Here is a 19,418-nt window from a genome sequence, read left to right as displayed (position 1 = left end):
CATAGCTGCCCAGCCAATGACACAATTGCAAATACACAAAGGATATAACATACACAACCACACGCTAGGGATTTAAGCTATTCATTAGCATTAAAGAAATAGTTCACCCCAATATTTTCATTTTGGTATAATGTTTCATTTTAACACGGATTTTATCAAACTTGTATTACTTTATTTTAAGGTACATAAATGCACTTTTTTGCACAAAAAAAAGCCTACGACAAAATGCTATCAATAAGAAGGCAGATTGAATATTGAGAGATTTTTTTATTTCTGTGTGAACTGTCCCTTAATGACAAAATCTACAGTAATGGTACAGACACTTACACACACAAGCTAATACATTATGGTGTGTTGTTATTCACAATCCAGCCAAGTCCCAGCAGGCACCGAATGGGTGCCCTGGTACCAAGTCCTAATGAGACTCACATACTTTCAGTGCAAACTCATTACTCTGTCACAAGAATCATGGAGAAAGTACATCTTGGCAAGCGTCCCCATTTTAAAAAATCTCTTTCATCAAGCCAGAACTTCAAAATGAAACGCATGGAGAGTTTCAATTAGAGAATCTGGCCTGTGAAGAGACACTTTGATTTAAAGGCTTCCGTGCCTTCATGCCTCTGTCTTTAATAAGGCACTGATGTGCCAAGATCCGATCAGAGATTTAACACTTTAATACTACTAGACAATTCATTCATTGAAGTCTCCCAGGGGCTGGTCAGGTCAGCTGAAGACACCTTGAGTTTCCTAAACATGAGTTTTCTGAATGCATGATCCATTATTATTATTTTATGGTATTACGTGAATGAAATTTTGACCTATCTAAACACAGGTTGGAGGATCACATCTAGCTGGATGCTCTGAAGCCCGAGGAGCCAAAGCAATGACTCACAGAAATGTGGCTCTGACGAGAAAGCAATGCTAGAAGGCTGGACATAAAAACAGAACAGCATCGCCCCTCCCAATTCATAACATCTGCTGTAGACAGACAATGAAGTGGCTGAAATCATAGTTTACTCAGTAGAAAGAGATACTCGTACAGTATTTTTCCATGCTGTTCCGGAGGGACAATTTAACAGAGAACTCACTGTCAATAAATCTTTGTTCTCTCTTTCTTTCCCTCTTTGCCTCTCGTCATTTTGCTGAGTTTACAGTCTTTGGAAGAGGTCACAAAGATAAGCAGGCTAGTTTATTATCCCTGTGTCCTGGCCGCACACAGGCACAGGTCCAGGCATGATGTTTGGTCTCTCTCTTCTATAGGCTATTTAAAAGACCCACTAGGAAATGTTCTGAAGTTACCGCTCCATTTGTACCACACACAGGCCAGGAAAAGATAAATATCGTTTTGTTTTTTCCGGTTTTACTTCATGTGAATGAAAATAAATAGCCTGGAAAAGTCTACAGAGAATTGGAAGGTTGAAATGTCTGGGGTTGTGTTTATGGAAGGTTTAATTACGGGTTTCACTAAAGAATCTAAAACTCACAATGGGCTCTTTAAGACACCAGAGATCTTTATGTAACATATACAGAATTGTCCAGATCTACAAAACCTGGATAAAAGTAGTCTCATGATCAAAATATTCTCAGGCTTTGAATTGTAAGTGAAGCACCTTTGGGCATTGTGTGGTTGAGCATCTTAATAAACACAGACATTGTTTTGCTTGCAGCTTTTTCCATTCTGTTCTGATTCGGATTTAACATCAATAGAACATGCTGTTTTGGGGATCTGTAAAACTCTAGATATGAAGACAATAAGACTATCAGCTGGCTAATGTTTGGTCTTACATGTGTCTGAGAACTGATTTGCGGGGCGGTTTCTCAATCTTAGAGTTACACGTAGGCTCATGTCCATTCAGAGATCAGGTGGACTTTATCACTTTAAACATTTTAAATGAACTTTAAACATGACTGTTTGCCATGTTCCAGATGGAGTCCTGGTCTCGGAGTATGAATATGGTCGCTGCTTGGGTTTCTTTGCAGAAGTTTGCAATCTACTGCTGCATCTGGTTTTGTCCTGTAATTATGCTTATTTTTTATTATCAGATGCTATTACTCTAACAGTGGGTTACAACACAAAAGACTACTTTTGTTCTCCACACTTATCTTGTTAGTCAGAGGACATCCCTCTGCATGCTTTAGTTTGTCTTAAATAAATAAAAATACACTGCCCCTTCACAGGCTCAATCTGAATATAGTTCATAATCATTATTAAAGTATACCCAACATATTGCACAACACAGCTTATAATAAAACAATAGTCAACAATATAAACAATCTCTGTGACAGTTTGACAACAGAAGCCAGGCGCAGGCACTAGGATGGTGACAATTAAACAAAACAAAAACCACGAGGGGGCAAAACAACAATAACAGGGGAATAATTACTCCGACAGAACAGAAACTGGACTAAACTAAAACAACACTTGACGACCTATACAATTTACTACGACTTGACCGGATAATCCACAGCGCAAGAACCGTCAAAACGTCGTACACAGGGTACAAGCAAAAGCAAACAGGCACAGGCACAAAAACACAAGGGCATTAGGTAAGGAACTAAATCAAGCAGGGAACAGGTGAGGGGCATGACACCATAACAAGATAATTAATGAGAGAACCAGAGGACGGAGAGAAAGCACATTATGTCGTGACATTATGTGTTTCTCTCCACACAAAACACGTGGTACTGTCATGATCCTGCCCCAAGACTAGAAAAACCTGACAAGACTTGGTAAAACCATGACACTGTGTGTCTTTAAAAGTGTACAGTATAAATCTGCTGAAACAATGTAGAGGCCATTCCAAGTGTTCGCTAAAGCAGCATTTCTGGATGTTTTGTGGTCATTCCAGTCCAGTCTCTTTTGGATTTCAACAAAATCAAACCTCAGGAATGTGAGACTGACCTCATGACAAGACACATGAACACTGTGTAAAAATCAAGGTTATCAGATAAAATTTTAATTTTAAACTTTTCCTAAATACACGTAGAGATATGAATGTTGTATTGCTTAAAAGTGAACATAAACTTGTTTCCTTTGCAGGATTTGAGGTCTGAAAAAATACAGAGCACCTTTTCTGTTATTTTCACCTGTTTCTCTAGTTTTCATTTTCTGCAAATAAATGCAAATAGAAACAACATTTTTATTTGTCATTTGGGAGAAATTTTGTTATTAGTTCACAGCATGAAACAAAAACGATAGTTTTACCTAAACAAATACCTACAAATAGTAAATAAAAAAACTGAAAAGGGTCTTTGAAACTGTCTCTGTTTTTTCTGTGGCTGTATGTGTACGAAGAAAGAGCTTAAAATGTGGATGTACAGCTGTACAATAACAATTTGGGTTCTCTATTCATTTCTATTCTATCCTATCCTATCCTATCCTATCCTATTCTATTCCATTCTATTGTATTCTACAAAACTATTGTGTCCTATAACTGATATGTGTTTGGTCTTTCTCATTCTACGATTGAAGATAGCATGGCAAAAAATGCCCCAATTTGATATAAATAAAACTTGGCAGGCTTAAAGATGACCAAGGGAGCGGTGGGCATATTTTAAAACGACAAAACTGTTTAAATGTATAATGAAATGTCTGTACAGAGAACAGCATAGCTGTGTTATTCTGGAGAACAGATGACTCATTTTAGAAACCAAAATTGAATTTTCCACATTTGCCATGCAGCACAGATGAGCAGCTATCACTGATGTGAAGTTATGACCTTCATAGTCAACAGTGTCTTTCTGAACTTTAGCATCACGGGTTGTGGAAAGTTTTCAATACATGAACAAGGGTCTGTCCAGCCAGTGCCTATACAGTATTTATTTGTTTAGTTGATTGCCATCACAGTAGGGGGTAATGTTTGTTTAACCTTAGATGTAGGTAGAGCCAGTGATGTGTGTATGTCCTCGCAGTCTCATATGAACACATATCATATGAATTTAAACAACTTTATTTATATATTTTAGTAGCTCTGCTTTTGCTCTAGACAACAATCTCACCGGCTTCATTATTGCTGTTTTCAAACAATTATCATGCTTTTGTAAGATTCAGGATATTACAAAACATACTGTATATATCATAGATGCTAAACTGGACAATTCTCTTACACAGTCCCCTATGGCAAAAAGGCTATGAGCCGTCATAATAATTTATTTACAGCAATCATAAGAGCTCCACTAAAATTACAACAGATACCTTTTGATCTTGCTAGTGTTCAACCCATCCGCATCCTCTGAAATAACATCAGGACACTATTGAAAGTAGAGATATAACAAGATTCATTCCAGATCTGAGTGATTCGCTCATCTTCAACATTCTTTCACTTCATACCCATTTATGGCAAACTTATGTTTCGTTTTTCAGTCAGAAAAGGTACTTTTTACTGCCATCATTCCAGTCATATTACGTATGCCTAAATATTGTTTATCTGCTTATGAAAGGATTTTGGTCTTCAACCACGCAATGAGAAAATACGTCATCAGTATTAAAATGTAAAAGGCTTTCTATAGTTTGTTATTGTAAGAAAAACTGACAGGCAGTGATAAATAAAACATCTAAATAATAGTAGACCCAGGATAAACTGTTTTGTTGCAGTTCCCCAAAGACAGTCTTGAGAATACAACAAATAAAAGAGAACAAATCACAGATGTCCAACAAACCAATGACAATGAAAAGTAACAAAAAAGTACATTAGAGAATTGATGTTCTAAAGTCCACAAAGCACATTACCTACCACTCGTATACACAGCCCAGCCCATTGCTGAACACAGTACAGTCTACAAAAAATGTAACTTTCCAAAGCACCCGCAGACACAAGGCTTATGACTCTGCTTTCCGATCAGAGGGAAACGGAAGGAAGGAAATTATTGATGGAAAACAGGTGAGGACTTCCTCACAAAGTCTTCTACACGATACAATCTAAAGCATATGTAGAGTTTTATGGACTCTAATAATACTGTAGGGGTCTGCATCTTGCACTGTTTCTCATACTCAATATACACTACAAACATGTCTGAACGTCTCTTTTAGTAACCATTGTTACCTCAGTGGTAATGATGTGGCACCTTGTCTACAGTATATTGAGCAAACACGTAATTCAAGGCCACACAGGGCAATGTTTATATGGACTATTATTATTGCTCATTCTTTGGATTAAGTTTTGCTCTTTAGGTATTAGACAAACATGCTCCGGACATAAATTATACCTCAAATTTGCAACTTTTGAGAAGAGGAGTACTATAAGTTTGAGGTAATCATACTTTCGATGTATGCCTAGTGCCCTACAAAACACGCACATGCACAATGTATCGATCTAAATAATTATACATACAAATCTATAAACAATTTATAAAACTATAAATAAAATAAGGTAACAATACTAATATTTTGCTTGGTTTTATTTATTTGTGTTGTTTAAACATACTTGTGAATTTTATTTTGGGTTATTTTAACCAGTTTGTCCTTTTGTCAATTTATTCAAATAACTTAGTAAATTCAGAAAACTGAGCATTACTTTGGAGGGGTCTCTAGATATAAATATAGGAACAGATCAACCATCAAACACCATGCACCTAACCAGAGCAATGTTGCAACTGCATAAAACAATCACATGCCTTAGCAACCACAAGGAAATTCCCTGGCAACCATTCATAGGACATTAGCATGGCAACAATCTCTTTAAAACTGAAAACATCTCATCTAAAGTCTCTGCTTATAGTAATAGTATTCACTTTTAAAGCATTAAAACTCAAGACTACGAAATTGCCAAATAAGGGTATGTAGTCTCAAATTGATCACAGTATTGTTGGGGAGCAGAGGTGGCATTTTTAAAAATAAACTTAACAAGCAGATCTCATCAGGCTAAATACAGCTGTTATCCTTCAGGTTCAGCAATAAGTTACTTGGGTCAGTAAACATAGCGATCACTCAGCACTGGTCTATTATGAAGCTTAAGTATAATCGCATTCCACAAAGAGGGCTATAATCCTGTCAATTTTTGCTTGGACTGATGATGGGCCCAATACATCCTCTTCACTGTTCCTATGTACAGTGTACTGTACAGTCACCTTCTCAGCAGGCCATAAATATCATATCAAATGGGGTGCACATAGGAGACTACAGTCATAACATGTGTACGTGTCTCAAAGGAGAATTGAGTCTGGATGACTCTGTGGAAAACATAGAAAAAGTGTCACGAAATGGTTTTGGACAGAACCCAGATGCAGGCAGACGAAGGTTTAACAAAAAACTTTATTAAATAAAACACCCGCAATGGGGAAAAACAAGAACAAAAACACACTAGAAAACAAACACTAGAAACAAAACACTTCACAAAACCGAAACAGGAAACAGGGTAGTCCAACAAGACGAGAAACAGGGGATACTACCGTGAGCGTTGATACAAACACCAACATCAGACAAAAGATAAAGACAATGCACCAACACTGAACAGAGAGAAAACTGAGACCATATAAAGGGAGACACTAACGAGGAGTGATTACATGGGGAGAGTGGTGACAGCTGATGGGAATGAAACCCTAACGAGGTGAATTACAAAACAGACGATGGGAATGAAACCCTAATGAAATTACAGGACATAGGAGGGTGGGGCTGAGAGACATAACAGGAAGACACGTGGCATCACGTAACAACATAAAGCCACATGTCTCCACACATAACACAACAGAAACCCGAAAGACGTGGCAATGTCATGACTCTGCCCAGGGAGCTTGAAAGCTCGAGACAGGAAGGACAGAGTCCTAACATTACCCCCGCCCCCAGAAACGCCCCATGGCGTCTCAAGGGAGAAACTTCAGCGGGCCAAAACACCAAAGCACAAAGACAAACACCACAAGCACAACACATAACAAACTAAGGGGAACATAAGGGAGGCTATGAAGGGGTTCGGGTGGGTCAACAAAAACAACAAACATGGGAGGGGGGGTGGGGGAATGGGAGACCAAACCTTGGGGACACCAGAAAAGGGTGGGACAGGTTGAGGAGACTTGAAACAACCGGACGAGACCGGCGGGGACTTGAAACAACCGGACGAGACCGGCGGGGGCTTGAAACAACCGGACGAGACCGGCGGGGGCTTGAAACAACCGGACGAGACCGGCGGGGGCTTGAAACAACCGGACGAGACCGGCGGGGGCTTGAAACAACCGGACGAGACCGGCGGGGGCTTGAAACAACCGGACGAGACCGGCGGGGACTTGAAACAACCGGACGAGACCGGCGGGGACTTGAAACAACCGGACGAGACCGGCGGGGACTTGAAACAACCGGACGAGACCGGCGGGGACTTGAAACAACCGGACGAGACCGGCGGGGACTTGAAAAGGCTAGGGAGAGGTGTGTGTCCAAGGGGGAAAAAAGTTTGAGGTGATGCCGGCCGGGGAACTGGCTGAGGCACCGGCTGGAAGTCTGGCTGAGGCACCGTCTGGAAGTCCGCCTGCGGAAGGGCAGGCCTGGACGCCTGCGGATGGGCAGGTCTGGACGCCTGCTGATGGGCAGGCCTGGACGCCTGCTGATGGGCAGGTCTGGACGCCTGCTGATGGGCAGGTCTGGACGCCTGCGGAAGGGCAGGTCCTGAAGCCTGCGGAAGGGCAGGTCCTGAAGCCTGCGGAAGGGCAGGTCCTGAAGCCTGCGGAAGGGCAGGTCCTGATGCCTGCGGAAAGGCAGGTCCTGAAGCCTGCGGAAAGGCAGGTCCTGAAGCCTGCGGAAAGGCAGGTCCTGACGCCTGCGGAGAGGCAGGTCCTGACGCCTGCGGAGAGGCATGTCCTGACGCCTGCGGAGAGGCAGGTCCTGAAGCCTGCGGAGAGGCAGGTCCTGAAGCCTGCGGAAAGGCAGGTCCTGACGCCTGCGGAAAGGCAGGTCCTGACGCCTGCGGAAAGGCAGGTCCTGACGCCTGCGGAAAGGCAGGTCCTGACGCCTGCGGAAAGGCAGGTCCTGACGCCTGCGGAAAGGCAGGTCCTGACGCCTGCGGAAAGGCAGGTCCTGACGCCTGCGGAAAGGCAGGTCCTGACGCCTGCGGAAAGGCCGGTCCTGACGCCTGCGGAAAGGCCGGTCCTGACGCCTGCGGAGAGGCAGGTCCTGACGCATGCGGAGAGGCAGGTCCTGACGCATGCGGAGAGGCAGGTCCTGACGCCTGCGGAGAGGCAGGTCCTGACGCCTGCGGAGAGGCAGGTCCTGACGCCTGCGGAGAGGCAGGTCCTGACGCCTGCGGAGAGGCAGGTCCTGACGCCTGCGGAGAGGCAGGTCCTGACGCCTGCGGAGAGGCAGGTCCTGACGCCTGCGGAGAGGCAGGTCTGGAAACCTGCAGAGAGGCAGGTCTGGACGCCTGCTGGATCGCTGGCTGTGAACCCGGCTGGAGAACCGGCAGGAGCGCCGGCTGGGCTGGGTTACGTGCCCCCCTCCGTTGCCTCTTCCTCTTCTGCCGAGCCAATCTCCTGGTAGTCGGCTGGAGGAAGGAGGTGAAGGACGGGGCTGGCTCCGCATTGGAGGCCTCCGAAGAGGACCCCCAGGACTCTCTCCTTCCACGCTTGCCCTGAAGACTGGTAGGTGGTGAAGAGGTTGCAGGGTCCGAGGCTGATGGTGCGGTGGTGGTCACCACCCCAAGCTCCAGGGTATGATCCTCGGGGATGGGGCCCAACGGAGAAGACAACCTCGGACAGACGGAGACACTGGGCTCCGGTCGGCTCATGGCGAACTGGAGCACACCCTCGAAGCCAAGCGGTCTCAGCCTCCTCATCTCCGCAGGCGATAGGGGGTCCCTCAGTCCGCTGTTGAATGCCGCCGTCACCTCTTCCTCCCCGAAGAGCTCCTCCACTGCGGCTTCCAGGAACCTGTCCAGGTACTCGTCCCGGTCCAAGTTCCCCTGGCGAATGCTGGAGAGGGGACCAGGCTGGCAAGGCCTTGCAGGGAAAATCGCCGCCTGCTGGGTTCTTATGGGTTGGTGCATTCTGTCACGAAATGGTTTTGGACAGAACCCAGATGCAGGCAGACGAAGGTTTAACAAAAAACTTTATTAAATAAAACACCCGCAATGGGGAAAAACAAGAACAAAAACACACTAGAAAACAAACACTAGAAACAAAACACTTCACAAAACCGAAACAGGAAACAGGGTAGTCCAACAAGACGAGAAACAGGGGATACTACCGTGAGCGTTGATACAAACACCAACATCAGACAAAAGATAAAGACAATGCACCAACACTGAACAGAGAGAAAACTGAGACCATATAAAGGGAGACACTAACGAGGAGTGATTACATGGGGAGAGTGGTGACAGCTGATGGGAATGAAACCCTAACGAGGTGAATTACAAAACAGACGATGGGAATGAAACCCTAATGAAATTACAGGACATAGGAGGGTGGGGCTGAGAGACATAACAGGAAGACACGTGGCATCACGTAACAACATAAAGCCACATGTCTCCACACATAACACAACAGAAACCCGAAAGACGTGGCAATGTCATGACTCTGCCCAGGGAGCTTGAAAGCTCGAGACAGGAAGGACAGAGTCCTAACAAAAAGATGCAGAGTGTCAAGTTTGTTCCAAGTTCGCCATCAATGACTTCGGAGGTTTAAATGTTGGGTTTACTGTAGCATGACATTAATTATTTAAGTCTTTTTGACTTTGTTTTCCTTTCTTTCCTACGTTTTGCTCTATTAAAGAATTAAAGTGTTTTATTTCATATAATGTGACCAGTTTGTTTGTTGTCGCGTGTTAGAAATAGAGGTTGCACAGCACCTCCAAGTGGTTTTGAGAGGGATAGTCAGGAAAAATGGTTAGAGTAGAATTACAGGAAAGCCCCTGCAAATGGTGACCTATAATAATTGCATTACATACCGTGAATGTTTCCTGAATGTTCTAAAATGTCTTTGCTCCACTTAAAACCCTGGGTTAACTGGATTGGAGCAAACTGTGAAACGGTATTATACGGTATATCAAAAACACAAATCATACATAAAAAAATCATCACTACTTTCATTATCAAGTAAATTTAAGTTAAATTTCAATATTAGCGTCTGAAGTTCAAAGGTTAAGAATGTAGAATTGACAGTATGACAAGCATTTTTGTCTAAAGGGTAAAGAATCCAACGAGTGACATCAGGATTTCAATATCAAACTAAACCTTTTTAAGGTTTCTCTGATTGAATAAAATTTTGAGAAAGTGTCTACAATGGATGTCAATGCGGGCCGATGTTGTTGGGTGACCAACATTCTTTAAAATATCTTCTTTTGTTGAAGTAATAAAGGTCAGGAATGATATGAAGGTGAGTAAATGTTGAGAGAATTTTATTTGTGGTTGACCTAGTGAAATAAAAAAAATTAATTCCTGTTTGTTATTGCGGCGTTTATTGTAAATAGCTTATCAATGTGGGTCGTTCGTTTTTTGGGGATAGGAATACAGTGAATTTGGCCCCAGCAGCCTTCCTAACAAACACCCTTTGATATCTCCCTGTTTGTCTAAATTGACTCCACTGTTATTTTCTGTTCCCTTGCGATGTCAGTCCTCTGCATGTTTAATGATAGTCAGACCTTCAAGTCATTTCTTTCATCTGAGAAACCAACTTTTCAGCCTTCGTCACTATTGGTGACTGCAGCCTGTAATTCTTGCAAAACCACACCTCTAAATTTCCATGCGAGGACCTTGCAAGTTTCCACCCATTGGATAGTAAACAAATTGATTTGCATTAAATTATCCATTAAAATGATCTAGTGTTCTATTGGCTCCCTTGAGTAGGTCACCTCCCAGGGGATCGTATGCTTGCTTCTGACTTCGAGGCTCAGCCCATGCTGTACAGCTCATATTTCTTTTCCTCAGTGTTTATTAATAAATGTAAACAGATTAAAAGTTGCCTTGGAGACCTGTGCAATATGGTTAGGCTCAGACAGAGAGAGAGGCCAGACTGCCTCCGTCCTGTTTTCGGATACGGTTGCCTACCAGCTCTTCAGTCGGGGTTGACTCCGTATTCATTGTCCTGGAAGCTCTGAGTTGAGGTGAGTTTGCATTTATTACAGATTTTAAGTGTACTTAGATGGTCCATTTTTCTAACTTAATATTCAGAGGTATTCTATATACACTTTTGTTTCTATTCCTGGAGATGATTTCAGAAAGCTGGGGGGTTTTATTCAAAAAGTTTAACTAGAATTGCAGTTTCACATGCGCTGTTCTTTGAAAATCATGAAAACCCACAGGTGATGGGAAAGAAAATGTTAGCATTTCACACATGATGCATGTGTAAACATGATGAAGGAATGAACAGTTGTTCAAGATATGGTCTTTGAGTCCATTGGCACTATTGGAATCTATGTCTGGGATGCCAGTTTCTTTGACAGCTGCTCCGTGTGCCCCACCGAGACATGAGGAATACCAGTCCTGTCTATCAAGAAGACTGTAAATGGGCACTCGAGATCATAGACTGATTGAACAAAGTTAATGTTATTCTGCATGTTGTTATGAAGTCAAAATCCTGCAGTGTACAGACATCCGTAGCCTTGATGTTCTCTACCACAGATTAGGTTTGCAGATTTCTATCTAAGCTCTTTGTATGAAATATATGGGTTTCATTATCAGTCAGCTGTCTGACAAGTTTGCAGCTGTCCCCGAATGACGCATTGGCTTAAAATTGCCTCATCGCTCCGTAATCACAGTTCAGAACTTCTATTGTACGTACACCTAAAATACATTTTCTGGTCAACCACCAGATTGTTTCAATTTTGACCAATGAATCTAGACCCAGGCGTGTCTAATATTTGTGAAATTCAAGAAATGCAAAAACCCTTTCCATGCCTTCGATTCAAATTCAGATCCAACTGGCAAGTAATATTTACCCCGTTTCCTCCCTGGCTTTGGTAGGTCAACATAAAATGGAGGATGATGAAATGAACTTTGAGGAACCATATGGGTCTCTATCAGAGGCGGAGAGAAAGTGTGAACCTTTTTTTATTGTGGAGGAAGATGAAGACTACTTTGAAGATTGTTTGGAAGAGACCGAAGCAGCCCTAACTCTGCCCGGAGAGTCCATGACTTATTCACAAAAATGCAGAGAAGCCTTGCAAGCTGAGTTTAATGGACTTATGCAACAGATGTTGGCACAGTTGGATAATTTCGAGGCAACACATCAAACCACAACAACATCGCTGGATTTATTTTCAGAACCACATCATAAAATCGACAGGAACGGATCCACAAAAACAGTCATTTTTGGAGAGTCGTTCATTCCAGAAGAAGAGAAAGCTGTGGTTGTGGTCAAAGAGGATGCTTTGGGATTTTGTATTGAGGCGGGAGCTGAGTTGTCAACCACCATGGAAATAAAAAAGCTGAGAGAAGCATTTGAGAGCTGTATTGAGGAGGTGGGACAGTTGGAGCGCAAAAGGGACGAGTTGGTTCAGGAGCTCCTGGAGCTGGAGGAGTCCATGGCGCAAGAGTTACAGATTCTGAGGGAAGATCTTGAGGAGGAGCACGGCCTTCTGTCCAAAGTCAAACTGGAGAAACACAGGCTGCAGGAGGAGACTCTAATGACTAAGAGACGCCTGTTTATAGCGGCTCGAGACTGTGCACAGAGACAAATAGAACTTGCAGTACAACAGAGAGAAGTGGAACAGCTTAACCAAGCTCAGGTACTGTTGAACCATCGGGTAGTATTGGATGGTCCACATTTTACACAGTACATACAGCCAAAGGCAAAATTAAGAGACCACTCCAAAATAACTTCGTTTTTTCAGAATTTATAGGTATGAATATTATATTGCATTTCTTTCATTAGATCCTTCAAAGAAAGTACACACTTAAGTAAAATGATCTCAGTCTTTCACACAGCGGGTGGGTGACTTTGTCCTTCCTTTTGTTTTATTTTGTTGAAAGTCAACAGACACTGGAATGAAGTTGCCATAATACACGTAGAAATGTTGTTTAAAGGCAAAACTGGAGTGTTCTCTTATTTTTTGTGCTGTATATTACACCTTTAAAGGGATAGTTTATGCAGGTTTGGAACAACTTGAGGTTGAGTAATTCATGAAAGAATTGCAATTTTGAATGGAGAATCCCTTTAATGAAACTTTATCAGGAAAGATGGAAGAATTTGCTTCTATTCTATACAGAGTTTTTCTTCTATTCAAATAAACCATTATATATTTTTGATCTTTCCGTTTATTAAGCAAATCTATAGTAAATAAAGAAGTGTTACTTTAACCCCTGCAAATATATGAACAATCCACCTCATCTATTCCCCCTCAAATCTCTGTCTCAGGAGGAGCTGAAGGCCCATCTTGTAAATCTCAATGAAGAGATCACTAAGCTCAATTCAAATCATCAAAGTCAATTGCAGGCCCTGCAACAGCAGCAGAACAACCTCACCCAAGAATCCAGCCAAAAGATGAAGACACGCTCCTATGTGACACAAGGACGAAGAGCATCCTGTGATTTACAGCAGTATCTGCAAGGAGGGATAAAAGCGCTGGAGGAGTTTTACGAGCCCCGGTTGTTGTCACTGCTGAAGAGACGAGAGGCCAACACCGAAGGCCTCAGAAAGGCTAAAGAGCAGTGCCAGGAGCTGAGGGCCAAGCTAGGGCCACTGAAAGATGAGGAACAGACGCTGAGACTACAAAAGATATGCCTGGAAGAAAGACTCAGATTAATGGAGAGCCAAAGGAAGGAAAACGTTGAACAATATCGGGTGCGTGCCAGAATTTATATTGTTCAGTTAAAGGTCATTTTAGATTACGTTGCATTGAAGGTTTGGAGTTGTGTATTCAGGAGACAATTGACCACCTTGAGGAAAACAGCAGAGAGCTAAAAACTGAACTTCAAATCCAGATGAAGAAGACAGAAGAATTGGAGATGCTAAAGAACAGCATGGCCGAAGAATTGCTCTTCTACAGGCAAGTATAGACGTTTTTCAATTGTTTTTTGCTTATCTATATTGATAACTGTATATTATACACTTAATATGTTCTAACTGACTGCGAGTGTATCACACTATTTCAATGGTTGTCAATGGCAATTCGGTGCATTGTGGATGAGTAGTTGACAAATAAACAGCACGAAAAAATTAAGAAAACTAACAATTTAAATAATATAAAAATATATTATTAACAATCATTTCTTAATTTTTGGCCATTCCACTATCTGCTATAGGACACATTGTCAACGCTTTGTCAACTACTGATATTTATCATTATTGCGTTTACTATTTTGCAGAGAGAGCATAGAGGACGTCTGCAAGAATGAGAACACTGTGGCGGTGGAACATATCTAAATGACATATGCTGCGTTCTTTTGGTATCTTGTTTTGATTGTTAAATACAAGCTTCACCAATATCCATCACCTAAAAAATAACCATAATCGGAACCGACATGTATGTAGATGTTACATAACAAACATCAAAGCAGAAAATAATATAATAACAGGCCGCCCGCACTCATACCAGGACCAAGCATGGCAGAGAGATCTTTATCTGAAGTTACACAGCTCATGTTCTTAAAATGGCCGTGTTGTTGTAAAGCGTGTCAGCCAATGAAAAGGAAAAAGTTAAGCATTTATATCCAGCGGTGCGTGTGCGCCGAATGCTTTCTCTTATGAGTAAGCGAGGTGGGCAAAAACAAGGACATATTTGGGCACTGTTAACCTCTTTAAGCATACTGATGAGGTGAAGACTGGGGGGAAAGCACTTTGTTGGATTTATACGTTTGGTTAATAAGTTCTGATATAAACATGTATTAATTACAATTGTTTTTTACGTGACCTGAACCTGATTGCAGATACAAACTCGGTCCAAGTGACAAGGATTCTGGGTTATTTTTTAAACAAGCTTTGAAAAGTGGCAAGAATAATTTTATAAATGTTGCTGCTGTAGCAAAAGACAACTGCTATATAAATAAACATCTATATTAACAATACAGTTGATGTGTTTTGGCTTCATACAGTTTTGAGGAAAGAATAAGCAGATGTAGGCTAACCTTCTGAAGGCCTACCTTTATCTCAAGGCAAAACATGCCGGAAAACAGCTTTAAAAACAATTTAACTACCCGTTTATATCTTATCTACATTTAACTTATATTTCTGTACTTTTACTCAACATTTTTCAATAACCTTTCAGTTTTCATCTAGTAAAATACAAAAACGTGCAACCTTTGAAGAGTTGCTATAACCTCAAAGAGCGTCCACGACAACGCTGACGCAACAGCAGTAAAAAGGTTTATATGACTCTAGTGACAAAAAAAGAATTTAATTTCCTTACAAAATCCCATGACATAGATGTGAATAACACATTTAATTTAGAAATAAATAGAACTTGAATGTTTATCAACAAACAGTTTATTCATCTGTACAACAGTATGGACATACAGGAGAAAGACATTGAAAAGTCACAATATTAAAAGACATGAAACATACCACCTGACCATTACGTGTGCCCAAAGTAAAAGTACACAAGAGCTTAAGTTATCAATATATCTAGCCACGTAAATAAATGAAAGTGTAATGGGGGGGACATTGCATTTGCAGAACAAGTTTAAAAAACTACCGAACATCAAATGTACCACTGCACTTAGGTCACAACAATATACTAGACATAAGTATACCCTTTTTATATTTTTAAGTAATACTTTCAGTATACTTAAACTCCAAAGACATCGTAATGAGACACTGGTCGAGTAAGATGAGAAAGGTAATGGCGTCTCACATTCTGGTCAATACCGATGAGACATTTCTTAGAAAAATACTCTATTAACATAGTAGAAAATGTTTGATGGGGATAAAGTCAATTATTCCGTTACGTGGGGTAGAGCACTTAAGTTCTTCACTTTTGAGAAGAGTTCGGAGAAGAGTGCACATATGAAGTGTGTGGTCTTGTTTTTATCCCTGGACTTCAGTGTCTGCTGCCCCCTCTGGATCTTCATCATTGTAAATGTTCTCAGCCTTGACAAAATGCAAACAAAATTTAACACCACTTGGACTTTTGACATGACTCAATCCACATTAATAGACAACAAACACTTTATGAAAGAGGATTAAACATGGTTGAGCCAATGTAAAGTCATTGGTTATACAAGTCCTCACCATTTGCCAGACTTGCATGATATTGTCTTCCGACACAGAGCAAATCACCCACGGTTCATTTGGATTCCAAGAGAAGTCTGAAATCTTAGCTGTATGGCCCCCGTGGATAAACTAAAGAATAAAGTATAATTGCTTTTAGATGAATTCAGAATACAAGCAACAAGTCTAAATAATTGTTACCCACTATGACTATGCACAAAAAATTATTAACTGATCAATACTAACCAATAGCTCCGGAGGACCATCCTCTGCATCTTCTGGTGATTGTTCCTCACCAATTTTACTGTTAAAAAATGAATACTTTTTAACTTACAACTTTTATAACTGCACAAATAGGGAGTACAAATCAAAATTATACAACCCACCTGAGGTCCCAAACATTGAGTCGTCTGTCTGTTCCGCTTGAGGCCAGGATAGTCTCATTATGAGGTGACCACTGAACCTGTTGGCGCATTCAGAGAATTTCATGAAGTCTTCAAAATCGCAGGTTCAAGAATTGTTTTTTTAAATAATGACAAGCGGCAAGTCAATACCTGGAAGATTTCATCTTTGTGCGACTCAAAAGAGTGAAGTTTCAACTTGAGGTTTCGCAGATCCCACAATGCAACAGTCTGTGACACAAGTAGAAGGACAACTCTTGAGCCAAAAGTTGTAAATAGACAACCGTATTTAACAAATGCTCATAGGTGCAAAAATAAACCCATGGCTTAATTTAGTTCTCACTTTGTCAGCAGAACCTGTGGCCAGAATGAACTCGCTGTAAGGGTTGAAGGACAAGCAGTTGACCTCTGCAGTGTGTGCATCCACTGCATGACTGGGTTTGGATGTGTTATTGGACCGTGTGTCCCAGCTAAAGAAAGAGACAATGTAGATTTAATGTGAATATCGTGACATGAGAAAGGGGATATATCCTGGGATATATGAAGAAATGGTATTTACATCATAAGCTTCTGATCATCAGCCACTGAGCCAAACAGTGACTCGTGAAGCAAATGCCAAGAAACATCCTCTACCACAGCAGTGTGACCAGTGAAAATAGTCTTTGCGTCCACTATCTTTCCCTCTTTTGGTACTGTGCTGATGTCCCATAGACAGATAGTCTGCAGAACATAAAAACCCATTAGATGAAATGATCAATTTCAAGTAAAACCCATAAAGAAAACACTGAATTGCGTAAGACCTTGGCACTTCATCTTAAGTTGACAAAAAGATTAATGTCTCACATGATCATCAGATGCACTCAGCAGACAGCCACTGAGGTTGGGGTTCCAGGACAGACCATAACCCTCTTTCTGATGCCCCCTGAGACGCAGGTCAGGAGTGCATTCTCCAGAGGGGTCTACAGGGGAACAGGAGTTAATACTTCTCAAAAGCATCCTTTGACAAGAGCTTGGAGGGGCTTTGTAAATTCCCCCATAATCACTTTTACCCAACAAATAGGTTGTAAAAAGGAACAAAATAAGAATAAGATAAATGCGCGTACCTGGTTTGGAGGGGTGCTTTGTGTAGTCAAAGACCAACACATCACTAGTGGGGGTCTTGGTGGCAATGATGCAGGGATTCTGTGGCATGTAGCGAGCCCTGTTCACCTCTCCCTCGTGATTAATCTTAATCTCGATCTCTATCTTTCCACTCACTGAGCCAAAACCACCAAATTCTGAAAATAGAGAGACACATGGCATCCATATACATCAAGTACATGTTCTGATTTATATGAGGAGACATTTGAGGAACTACTCACCACCTTTTTCACTGTCGTAATGCGATGCATCAAACTGGGCATCATCGTTGGGCAGCTGAACGCTGGCAATAACCAGGTGGTTCTGTTCATCGGAGGTATGTGTGCCAAGAACAAGACGGTGCACGCTAAACTCCTTGCCTTCGGGTCTGTAAAATGGATGACAAATGCGTATCGGTTATCTACAACAGGCACCTGTATGGACGAGGGATCCACAGCTTCACAAATATAGAACAGTGACAAAATATAAGAGCAGAAAAGGACCGTTTCTTTTCCAGAAATTGTAAACACGATCACAAGCAGCGAATCATTAATCAGGGTTGAAAGATGCGTAGAACACATCTCACTTAGATAAGAAAACATACACTGAATAAATAATAAAAACAAGAGGATAAAGTCAGAAGATGCGAGTCGCGTACCTGGTGACATCTGGCAACCACTGGGCGGTTAGGCTGGGCCACTCCAGTGCGTGGGTCATCACCAGATCGTACAGAAACGGAGTGTTTTTCTTCCATATTTTATATTCTTCATTTATCACCCTCTCCTCCACCGCGTCATCAAAGGCAGCTGTAACACATGGGGGGCGGAGAACATGAGGTCATCTGTCAAAACGTCTATAACAAAGTTCGTCTATCTAGGTTACCACGGCAGTCCCTTTTGATCCTGTCGTTGTGCGATTATTTGAAATCATGTATTAGCGCACGTGCATTATAACAGGAAGAGATTATGTATTCATCGGTGCCCAATGTTATATGAACTACCAGGAAAACGAGTATGTATATTTAATAAACAAACGTTCCTTCCATTTAGTGTTAGTAACGCGTACAAACCGATCTAACACAATAACAAACATTACTTTAGATCCAGCACAGAATCCACACACACCTCCAACTCAAAATCCAAACAAACTAGCCGCAGCTAACGTTAATTCTCCGCTAATTCAACCGAACAGCCTAATTCTTTCCTAGCAAGTTCCCATGACAATAAGAAATTGTAGTCGTATTGTAATCATCTACCAACTTATTAAAGACAATAAAACGCTGAAAAATACAACTATTAGTGTAGCAATGTTGTGTCGTTATGGCGGGATTCGGCCTGCGCTGAATGAACACACACTACAACAAGCTAACAAACACCTCAGCAACCGCTACCGGCTCTATTCAATCGCCTTCCGCGGCAAAACGGGTGCCGTTAAAACACTACTGACCTTCTTTATCAGCCATAACCGCTCGAAGAACAGCTGCCACGCGTAGACTGAACCGATCACAATTTACCGCCGGTGTAGTTTCCACGGGGGTGCGGGATGCTCTTTGTCTCGCGCCAGCGTGCACGTTCGCGCCAACTCCGACGGAGAAGCAAAGCACGCGCCGCCAATGGAAAGCGAGTAGGGAAGAGCGTCTTCTTCTGCGGGAGGCGATGCGTCACACGTACAGCACTGCTGACCGCCCCCTGCTGACAAGAAGGACACGACTACACCTAGGGCAAACCTTTCACCTGTTATGTTAGGTGTAGACGTCACCCAGTCTATGCATAAATTAAATTAAATTGTACTTAATGACCATCACCCTATGGTTGTTGTATTTCTCAGTGTCAGTGTATA

At 41.8% G+C, this 19,418-nt stretch overlaps 2 protein-coding genes across 3 annotated transcripts; one reads left to right on the top strand and one right to left on the bottom strand.

Moving 5' to 3' along the window:
* The first annotated feature begins 10,906 nt into the window (after nucleotides 1–10,906).
* sync (syncoilin, intermediate filament protein) lies at nucleotides 10,907–14,919 on the top strand. Its single transcript, XM_079484245.1, has 5 exons — nucleotides 10,907–11,017; nucleotides 11,877–12,640; nucleotides 13,270–13,695; nucleotides 13,776–13,900; nucleotides 14,220–14,919. The coding sequence occupies exons 2-5, from the start codon at nucleotides 11,888–11,890 to the stop codon at nucleotides 14,275–14,277; spliced, it is 1,362 nt and encodes a 453-aa protein (XP_079340371.1). The 5' UTR covers nucleotides 10,907–11,017; nucleotides 11,877–11,887; the 3' UTR covers nucleotides 14,278–14,919.
* A 399-nt stretch (nucleotides 14,920–15,318) lies between these two features.
* rbbp4 (retinoblastoma binding protein 4) lies at nucleotides 15,319–19,322 on the bottom strand. 2 transcript variants are annotated; one of them, XM_079484222.1, is made up of 12 exons: nucleotides 19,026–19,322; nucleotides 18,238–18,385; nucleotides 17,822–17,967; nucleotides 17,564–17,737; nucleotides 17,304–17,419; nucleotides 17,020–17,180; nucleotides 16,804–16,930; nucleotides 16,614–16,691; nucleotides 16,446–16,522; nucleotides 16,306–16,363; nucleotides 16,081–16,191; nucleotides 15,319–15,939 (listed from the first exon to the last, which is right to left on the bottom strand). In XM_079484222.1, exons 1-12 carry the CDS (start codon nucleotides 19,039–19,041, stop codon nucleotides 15,877–15,879), a joined length of 1,275 nt encoding a protein of 424 aa, XP_079340348.1. In that variant the 5' UTR covers nucleotides 19,042–19,322; the 3' UTR covers nucleotides 15,319–15,876. The 2 variants fall into 2 exon arrangements, with proteins under 2 accessions (XP_079340348.1, XP_079340349.1); XM_079484223.1 differs by having other exon boundaries at nucleotides 17,825–17,967; nucleotides 19,026–19,301.
* Nucleotides 19,323–19,418: the final 96 nt, after the last annotated feature.

The sequence above is a fragment of the Barbatula barbatula genome (assembly GCF_947034865.1).
Source record: "Barbatula barbatula genome assembly, chromosome: 21".
NCBI classification, from domain to species: domain Eukaryota; kingdom Metazoa; phylum Chordata; class Actinopteri; order Cypriniformes; family Nemacheilidae; genus Barbatula; species Barbatula barbatula.
The sequence above is the reverse complement of the archived record's forward strand: the minus strand, read 5'-3'. Positions and strand labels throughout refer to the sequence as shown.